This window comes from Mus caroli, chromosome 6 (genome assembly GCF_900094665.2).
Source record: "Mus caroli chromosome 6, CAROLI_EIJ_v1.1, whole genome shotgun sequence".
NCBI classification, from domain to species: Eukaryota; Metazoa; Chordata; class Mammalia; order Rodentia; family Muridae; genus Mus; species Mus caroli.
The window spans coordinates 13,775,903-13,786,349 of NC_034575.1; the positions used below are offsets into that span (position 1 = coordinate 13,775,903).

The window sequence follows — 10,447 nt, forward strand, 5'->3', positions numbered from 1 at the left end:
TTTCCCCCTCTGCCTCCCCCCTCTTCCTTTCCCTCCCCTCCCCTCCCCTCCCTTTCCCTCCCCCCTTCCTTCCTCTTCCCTTCCCTTTCCTATTTTTTTTTTCTATTTTTTCCTTGTAGCATTGCTTGTTGTCTTTAGGTTTAGAAATGCTCGTGTCCTCTCACTGCCAACGAACACTTCTTCATTTCTATACAATATAATATCACAATGCCATTTTTTCCCTCAGAATTCACAGTAGTTCCAAAATCTAAGTTTCTAGCTTTGAGAGACCGGAAATAAACAATGTATAACATTCATGTTGCTTGTCATCAACCGTTAACTGATCCCATGAGTTTTTCACAGACTGTGATATCATTGTCAGGAGCCATCAAAACAATTGCATATGTGAAAAGGATTAGAGTTTGAAAATCACCATTGGAAAGTTTCACCAGTTCTACAAGCATATCTCAGTTAGAAAACCCTTCCATTACCAACATTGATTTCTCAACCCTTCACACTGCATTTCTAACTTATAGCTTTATTGAGGTAGAATTTACACATCAAACAATTTACCCATTTACAATATACAAAACAATGAATTTTAAGCATATTTACAATTTTGTTAAATATCACAAAATAGATGTAGGAACCTTTATTCATACAAAAAAAGAAACTATTCAGCTTTCTCATGCCTATCTGCATATCTGTTTCAAGGGCCTTGTGTACTTGAAGCAGATAGAGCCACCTGGGAAGAGCCTACACTGAGAAACTGCCTTCTTCAGGCTGGCCCAGAAGCAAGGTCATTGTTTTGTTTTGTTTTGTTTTCTGTGGTTTTCGTTTGTTTGTTTGATTAATGATTCATATGGAAGAAGCAAGCCCATTGTAGACAATGCCATTCATTAGTAGGTGATCTTACAATATATAAGAAAGGAAATCCTGTAAGCCATAGAGATCAAACCTGTAAGCATACTCCTCCTTAAGTCCTCTGCTTCAATTCCTGTCTGTAGGTTCCTGTTTAAGTTAGTTACTGCCCTGACTTCCATCCATGATAAATTGTGATGCACAAGTGTAAGCTTTTCTTCCTCAAGTTGCTTTTGGTCAGTATCTTAACACAGTAGCAGAGAAACAAGCTATATATTTTGCCTCCCACTTCTTGTTCTAGGCAACTGTTAATCTACTTCTGCCTTTATGTTGTTGCTTCATACAAATGAAACAATTCAGTGTTTTGTGACTGGTCTTGTTCAATGGTTCAAAAAGTTGCCACTATTATTACATGGTTCATCACTTGGTTTAGGTATATACATGTTGTTAAGCTTTTACTTAACAGTTAGTTTTTTAACCATTTGACTGTTGTAAATAATACTCATATGAATATCATTTGGGTATGAGTTTTTATGTAGATGTATGTTTTTATCCTTTGGGGTATATTCCACCTAAGAGTGGAGTGGATAAGTCATGCTGTAACTTTATGCTTAATATTTTAAATATCTTACTGATTATTTTCCAAAATATATACACAAATTTATTTTCCCACTAGCAGAACACAAGGGCTACAATTTTCCATACATTTGCAACAATTTGTATGTTTAGTTTGTTATTACAGCGATTCTAATGGGTATAAAATGGAATCTAGCTGAAGTTTTGAATTGCATTTTCCTACTTTGTAATGATCATTTCATATGCTTACTGGTCATTTATGTAATTTCTATTTTGGATAAATTTTTATTCAGCTCGTGTAATTTTAAATTTTGGTTTATGTCTATTACGGGAAAGAGAGGTCCATTGGACTTGCAACTTTATATGCCCCAGTACAGAGGAACCCCAGGGCCAAAAAGTGGGAATGGGTGGGTAGGGGAGTGGAGGGGAGGGTATGGGGGACTTTTGGGATAGCATTGGAAATGTAAATGAGGAAAATACCTAATAAAAAATATTAAAAAAATTACCTCAGAGTAAAGGGCTGAAACCAATTTTCCAAGCAAAAGGTCCCAAGAAACAAGCTGGAGTAGCCATTATAATATCAAATAAAATCAACTTTCAACTAATAGTTATCAAAAAGAATAAGGAAGGACACTTCATATGCATCAAAGGAAAAATCAACCAAGAAGATCTCTCCATTCTGAACATCTATGCTCCAAATGCAAGAGCACCCACATTCATAAAAGAAACTTTTTACTACAGCTCAAAGTACTCATTGCACCCCACACATTAATAGTGGGAGACTTCAACAACCTGCTCTCAGCAATGGACAGATCATGGGAACAAAAACTAAACAGAGACACAGTGAAACTAACAGAAGTTATGAACCAAATGGATCTAACAGATATCTATAGAACATTTCACCCTAAAACAAAAGAATATACTTTCTTCTTAACACCTCATGGTACCTTCTCCAAAACTGACCATATAATTGGTCACAAAAGAGGCCTCAACACATACAAGAAAAGTGAAGTAATCCTATGCATCCTATCAGATTTTCAACAGCAACAAAAACAACAGAAAACTCACATCCACATGGAATCTGAATGTTCTACTTAATGATAACTTGGTCAAGGAAGAAATAAAGAAAAAAATTAAAGACTTTTTAGAATTTAATGAAAATGAAGGCACAACATACCCATACTTATGGGACACAGAGAAAGCAGTGCTAAGAGAAAAACTCAGCTCCCAGTCCCTCTTAAAAGAAACTGGAGAGAGCATACACTAGCAGCTTGACACCACACCTGAAAGCTCTAGAACAAAAAGAAGCAAACACACCCAAGAGGAGTAGACAGCAGGAAATAATCAAACTCAGGGCTGAAATCAACCAAGTAGAAACAAAAAGAACTATTCAAAGAACAAAATCAGGAGCTGGTTCTTTGGAAAAAAAAATCAACAATATAGATGAACCCTTAGCCAGACTAACCAGATGTCGCAGAGGCAGTATCCAGATTAACAAAATCAGAAATGAAAAGTTATATAAAAAACAGAAACTGAGGAAATTAAAAAAAATCATCAGATCCTACTATAAAAGCCTATATTCAACTATACTGGAAAATCTGAACGAAATGGATAATTTTCTAGACAGATGCCAAATACCTAAATTAAATCAGGATCAGATAAACCATCTAAATAGTCCCATAACCCCTAAAGAAATAGAAGCAGCCATTAAAAGTTTCTCAACCGAAAGAAACCTAGGACCAGATGGGTTTAGTGCAGAATTCTATCAGACCTTCAAAGAAGACCTAATACCAATACTCTTCAAACTATTCCACAACATAGAAACAGAAGAAACATTCTTCATTCTATGAAGCCACAGCTATACTCCCTTGGAGATGGAATGGTTTCTGTCTAATCAGGAACCTGTCACAATTTCCTTTCATAAAGGACTTCATAAGAGATTTTTTTCTATTTTTATCATATTTAATTTTACAAATAGATTTTTAAGACTGGCTGAGTGCATATTACTTTTAGCTTCAGATGATATCATGTATATTTAAGAGACATTTTACTATTATAGATTATTTTGATGACTTAAAAATGTCAATACCGAGTTGTAAATTTTAAAATAAATTCCTACCCCCATGGTGACACACCTACTTCAACAAGGCCATACCCCCTTGTCACTGCTCATCTCCTTAATTGGCTTATTTGGACAGGTGGCTGAGCCGTGTATTTAGCAATTGTGGAGCAGGGACTTCCACCCTCAATCTCTGGCAACAAATCATTTCATTATTAGAAATGAGATGTCATCCTATAAAAAATTAGAGTTGTCACAAAGAAATGGAATGAACTAAACTAAACAGTTGGGTTAATATGTGCTTGTTTAAAAACTAAAATACTAGAATTTTTCACAATAAAATCTGAACCTTCTCATGGTTAAGTGAACAGAACAGTATATCGAAGATACTAGGGTTTTTTTTCCTCTGAATTTTAGTAAACTTTTAAAAATACACACGAGTCTGCTAACTTATAGTTGATTAACTAGTTTCTGTTAGAAGTAGCCAAAATTTTGGAGACCACTATGTTTTTGAGGAATACCATTTTATAAGTCCATTGAGTATATACATGCCTGGGTATGAATCAAGATGCATAAAGTCACTTGGATATGAGGTGAAGAGCTATCAGGGATAATGGAAAGACAGAAAAGGAGATCCTCAATGCATTGCCTCCTGTTGTTCCAAGCGAACCACTGAGACTCATGAAATAACTGACTGACTATAAATTCCTGGCTTGAACATTACTGAATTTACACAAGTCCACTGAATATAATCAGAATCACTGAAAAGAAGAATGGCTTGAATTTCACATTAATACTGCAAAGTGTCTAAAACTTGAATGTCTGCTTTTTTATTTTTTATTTCTTATTTTTTTACTTTTGTTTTATATTTCTTAGACTGACCTGCAGTTGACAGAGAGAACTCACTGGTAGGAGACATTTGGTTTGATTTATTGGTTTAATCTCAAGATATAAAATCTTTCTCTAAGATGACTCTCTGGTGATTGCAGAGAGCTAATAGATTTTAGTTTTTAAAAATTCTTTTTAGACTTATAAGGTATATGTTGAGTGTTTGGCTGTATGTAAATATGTGTACTGCATATGTGCCTGGAGCCTTCAGAGGTCAAAACAAGACATCAGATCCCCTGGACCTTGAGTCCCAGATGTGAGTCACCATGTGGGTGCTGAGAATCAAACCCTGGTTCTCTGTAAGAGCAGCAAATGCTCTAAACCACTGATCATCCCTCCTATTCTTATATTTTAGTTTTTATAATTTACTTTGAACCAGTTTCAATTTGGGAGCATAAATATAGGTTCATTGTATTGTAACTGCCAAAAAAGCTAACTAATAATAAAATACAGGTGGTGAGCTGTGTGATGTGTGGGTATATTATACTACTGAATTTTATTTTGCCTTCAGTCGTTGATCTATGGTTCTCTTGTTAAAACTAGATGTGACTGTATAACATAATATCTTAAAAATTCTGAGATAGCAAAGAAGGGTTTTATAAAAGCATCTCACACATTGTGTTACTTTGAAATGAGCTGGAAGCTCATTTATGGGGATGGCCACTATATTTTATACATGAGCCAAAAGAATCATGGCTATATTTTTTCAAGGGGATAAGATGATTTCAAATCTGCCTGTAAATGCCTTTTGAAGCATGGTATTGGAGGGCAGTAAAATTCTACTTGCTTAAAAGGTGATGTGTCCAAGAAAATCAAGAAGAAGGAAGACCAATGTTCCTCCTTAGGGAACAAAATACCCATGGAAGGAGTTACAGAGACAAAGTTTGGAGCTGAGACTGCCTCACCGGGGATCCATCCCATAATCAGCCACCAAACGCAGACACTGTTGCACATGCCAGCAAGATTTTTGTGGAAAGGACCTTGATATAGCTGTGTCTTGTGAGGCTATGCCAGTGCCTGGCAAATACAGAAGTGGATGCTCATTGCCATCTATGGGATGGAACACAGGGCCCCCAATGGAGGAGCTAGAGAAAGTACCCAAGGAGCTGAAGGGGTCTGCAATCCTATAGGTGAAACAACAATATGAGCTAACCAGTACCCCCAGAGCTCGTGTCTCTAGCTGCATATGTAGCAGAAGATGGCCTAGACGGCCATCATTGTGAAGAGAGGCTCCTTGGTCTTGTAAGGTTTATATGCCCCAGTAAAGGGGAATGCCAGGGCTATGAAGTGGGAGTGGTTAGGTAGAGGAGCAGAGCAGGGGAGAGTATAGGGGACTTTCACGATAGTATTTGAAATGTAAATGAAGAATATATCTAATAAAAACATTGAAAAAAACATAAAATGTGATGTGTCATTTTAATATTTTCGGACCTATTGAGAGCACAAGGCTTCTGGTAGGTGGAATACACTTTTAAACTGTGTTCTAAAGATCATCATCCTTCCTGTCGCATTCCATCAGCCTTCTGAGGTTTCGAATCTCTGCCAGTCCTCATCAGCACACTTGAATCTTTCTAGCTGAATTGAACTGTGAACTAGCTGCTAAACACAGCCGTTTTAAAATTTCAGATTGTAGAACCTAAATTGTAATATGCTAAACAAAGGTTAGAGAGGTTGTCACTTTGCATTTATTTTGTACCTTGCTATTATGGTATTAAGGGCATTTGTGTTTATTGTCTTTGAGGAGGTAGACATACTAATATTTTATGCAGGCTAGTACTCTTCCCAGTTCTCATCTCTAGTAGCTAGAAGCTGATCATGGATAGAGTCCTTAAGCAGTGAATGCTGAAGGTCATGAGTCAGGTTTGCTTTTGTGTTCTGGAAAGGGGTTTATTATTTGTTTACAGATCACATCCCTACCCTCAGCCTAGTAGTTTTCACTTCCCTTACTTTAATCTAAGTTGGTGTCTTATTTTAATACGACTCACTCTATCTACTTTTCTAAAGCTGAACATGGTTAAATGAATTCAGAAGAATGTGAAGAAATCTTTGATGTTAGTAATTCAGAAAAGTTTTATGCCTCTGAGTACCATTTCCTAATCCTGGCAATAAAGCAACACCCCTTTTTGTCCTGTTTGCCTAACAGAAATTTAAAATGCAAATAACGTGCTAATGGTTGTGGAATTTCTTTGGCAATTGCTAAATAGATACTTTAAAAAAATGTAGTAAACACTTGCTTTAAGTTTATGGAGAATAATAGCCCAAATCACAACATCCCAAAAGGCCATCTTCCAATTTTTCAGTGTCACTTTCCTTCTGTGAGATGCTGGGCAATAAGTACCTAGCTGTAGAACTCTTTCTTTCTTTCTTTCTTTCTTTCTTTCTTTCTTTCTTTCTTTCTTTCTTTCTTTCTTTCTTTCTTTCTTTCTTTCCTTCTTTTTAATTTTTTATTAGATATTTTCTTCATTTACATTTCAAATGCTATCCCCAAAGCCCCCTATACCCTTCCCCTGCCCTGCTCTCCAACCCACCCACTCTTGCTTCCTGGCCCTGGCATTCCCCTGTATTGGGGCATATGATCTTCCCAAGACCAAGGGCCTCTCCTCCCATTGATGGCTGACTAGGCCATCCTCTGCTACATATGCAACTAGAGACATAGCTCTAAGGGGGTACTGGTTAGTTCATATTGTTGTTCCACCTATAGGGTTGCAGACCCCTTTAGCTCCTTGGGTACTTTCTCTAGTTCCTTCATTAGGGGCCCTGTGTTCCATCCAATAGCTGACTGTGAGCATCCACTTCTGTATTTGCCAGGCACTGGCATAGCCTCACAAGAGAGAGCTATATCAGTGTCCTGTCAGCAAAACCTTTCTGGCGTATGCAATAGTGTCTGGGTTTGGTGGTTGTGTATGGGATGAATCCCTGGGTGGTGAAGTCTCTGGATGGTCCTTCCTTCTGTCTTAGCTCTGAACTTTGTCTCTGTAACTCCTTCCATGGGTATTTTGTTCCCCATTCTAAGGAGTAAAGTATCCACACTTTGGTCTTGATACAGAAAATGTGATACATTTACACAGTGGAGTACTACTCAACAATTAAAAACAATGAATTCATGAAATTCTTAAGCAAATGGATCGATCTGGAGGATATCATCCTGAGTGAGGTAACCTAATCACAAAAGAACATACATGATATGCACTCACTGATAAGTGGATATTAGCCCAGAAACTTAGAATATCCAAGATACAATTTGCAAAACACGTGTAGTACCCTTTCTTAGATGATGCCACTAGAGGCACTACACCATTGTGGCACCATTTTCCTCATGCATCCAGACCACTTTCATGAATATTCACTATTTTTTCCCTCTCACAAAATGACCAGTGAATCACAGTGAGCTGTGAAGATATCTAGTTAACCGTTGTCAAAGAAGGCTTTTGTTAAAGTGTAAGGTTTCAAGATAAAGGGAGAAAGTGAAACACTAAACCATAGTCAATCACTAATGTCTTAGCAAGGAATAGATAATAAATTTACTTAGTCTTATGGATGGACCTAAATTTAGATTAGCCTTAAAGGCAACTTACAGAACAATTAACGGCATAGGGCCCGGGCTAGTGATCAAGCCAGAGATGGAAGTAGTGTAAAGAATATGGACCCTTATAAGGGAGGGAGGAGGGTAATCATGAAGGCCACCTGGAACATAATGCCCTAGAGAGGTATCAAAATGTTGACATTTGACAAGACATTTCTTTGCTCTCTCAAATGACTTTGATAGTGTCTTAGTTAGGGTTTTACTGTTGTGAACAGACACCATGACCAAGGCAAGTCTTATAAAAAACAACATTTAATTGGGGCTGGCTTACAGGTTCAGAGGTTCAGTCCATTATCATCAAGGTGGGAGCATGGCAGTATCCAGGCAGGCATGGCGCAGCAGGAGCTGAGAGTTCTATGTCTTCATCCAAAGGCTGCTAGTGCAAGACTGACTTCCAGGCAACTAGGGTGAGAATCTTAAGCCCACACCCACAGTGACACACCTACTCCAACCAGGTCACAGCTATTCCAACCAGGTCACACCTCCAAATGGTGCCACTCCCTGACCCAAGAATATACAAACCATCATAGATAGAGTATGTTTTTCTGTTGCATGTTTATCTTGCTTCTCAGATACTGACTTTTGGTGGTTTAGTGTGTATATTTCTTTTTTTACATCATTAAGAAGTCTCAATAATGATAAATCTTAGATATCTCTGAGGTACAAAAAGGTGCTGAGGGAGTAACCAGTTTTGTAAACCACTAAATCCAGATGAATTTCTTCCTTAAGCAAATACACAAAACTTGACTTGCAGTAATCACACGTCTTTAATCTCAGCACTCTAGAGGCAGAGATAGGTGGATCTCTATGAGTTCAAGGTCAGTATGGTCTACAGAGTGAGTTCCAGGACAGCTAGGGTTACACAGAAAATACTGCCTCAAAATAACAAACAAAAAAATTTAAGCTGAGATATATCTCATTCTTTTGAATTTATTTTACAATTTTCTCCTTATATATTATTGATTTTTTTAAAATATATTTTCCTTTTCTTCTCAGCCTGTCTTCCTTTCATATTTTTTCAGGCTTCCTCTAACACACACACATACATACATATATTTCCAAAGGCTAATACTTTAATACTTGGTCACCAGATGGTGAAGCTGTTTGGGAAGGAGTAAGAGGTGTGGCCTTGTGTGTGTGTGCGTTAGAATTTCTGATTTTTGTCATTGTGAAGGTTATCCTGCCTGTTGCCTTAATAGTTAAAAGCAGCATGTTTTAGCAAATAGGGCTAATCTGCTTATTTCTTCCATTAGAAATTATATATTAAATTCCTAATAAATATCTACAGTGTAAAGAGAACAGATGGTGATTATTCATATTTCCAAGCAATGATATAGTGATAATTATATCAGCTAATTGGTATAAGCTACTCAATGTTTATACTCACTTTTTAATTTTTTAAAACTTTTTAAAATTTTTATTCTTTAATCCTTTTTTACAATCCGGTCTTTCTCTCCCTCTCAGTCTTCCCACTGACTGTTCCCTGTCCCCTACCTTCCCCTTGTCTCCAAGAGAATGTCACCATCTCCCACCCCAAACCCAATACCCACTCCACCAGACCTCCCTGGGACCTCAAGTCTCTAGATACTGCTGGCCTTCCCATGGGGCCACCCTACTCCTCAGGTTCCTCTAGCTTTTCCCCAATTCAACCACAGGTTTCTCCAGCTTCCGTATATTGGTTGGGTCCTAGTATCTGCATCTGACTCTTTCAGGTGCTTGCTGGGCCTTTCTGAGGGCAGTCGTGCTAGGTTCCTGTCTGCAAGCACACCACAGCATCAGTAACAGTGTTATAGCTAACTCATTGCTGAATTGCCCTAGGCTACATTTGGGAAAGACTACACTGTAATAGATTTCTTGTCTGTTCTGAACTAAGCAATGGCATCAGTTTAGAGATGTTAATGTCTATGTGAGTATATCAATTAAGATATGAATTACTATATTTATGTAAGTTGTCTTATTTAACTTTCATCTTTTTGTATGCATACAGTTGGTATAAGAATCATGTCTACATTAGAGACCTAATCAAGTGAATAAATCTGTCTGCCCTCTTCTCTTTTAGCTGGACCACACCAATTTTGAGGAAAGGGTACAGACACCACTTGGAGTTGTCAGACATATACCAAGCCCCTTCTGCTGATTCAGCTGACCACTTATCTGAAAAACTAGAAAGGTATGATCTTATCAATGACTTTACTGGCAAAAGAAAGATATTTTTCATGTCTTTTAAAGAACAGAAAGCTGGAATATTAGAGGTTCCATTTAAAAATGATGCATTTAAATAAAATCGTACTCTTGATGAATCTTGATCAACTCAAGAATTAAACAATGAAACAATGAATTAAAGATAATAACTTTCTTAAGAAATGGCCTCTTCTACAAAAATAGATAATGCATAGTCTGAGAATTTCTATCTAGGGTTGGAATTTATGCTTTTTTACTCTTTGTCAAGCATTCTTAACAATGAGGTACATTCTTTTTTTTTTTTTTTTTTTGGTTTTTCG

General features: G+C 37.2%; 1 protein-coding gene across 1 annotated transcript in view; it reads left to right on the forward strand.

Annotated features, from left to right (window-relative positions):
* Cftr (CF transmembrane conductance regulator) overlaps positions 1 to 10,447 on the forward strand; it is a 145,559-nt gene that overhangs the window by 15,703 nt on the left and 119,409 nt on the right. Inside the window, exon 3 of the mRNA XM_021164958.1 lies at positions 10,006 to 10,116. Coding sequence (XP_021020617.1) covers positions 10,006 to 10,116 — 111 coding nt within the window. The remainder of the gene's footprint in view (positions 1 to 10,005; positions 10,117 to 10,447) is intronic.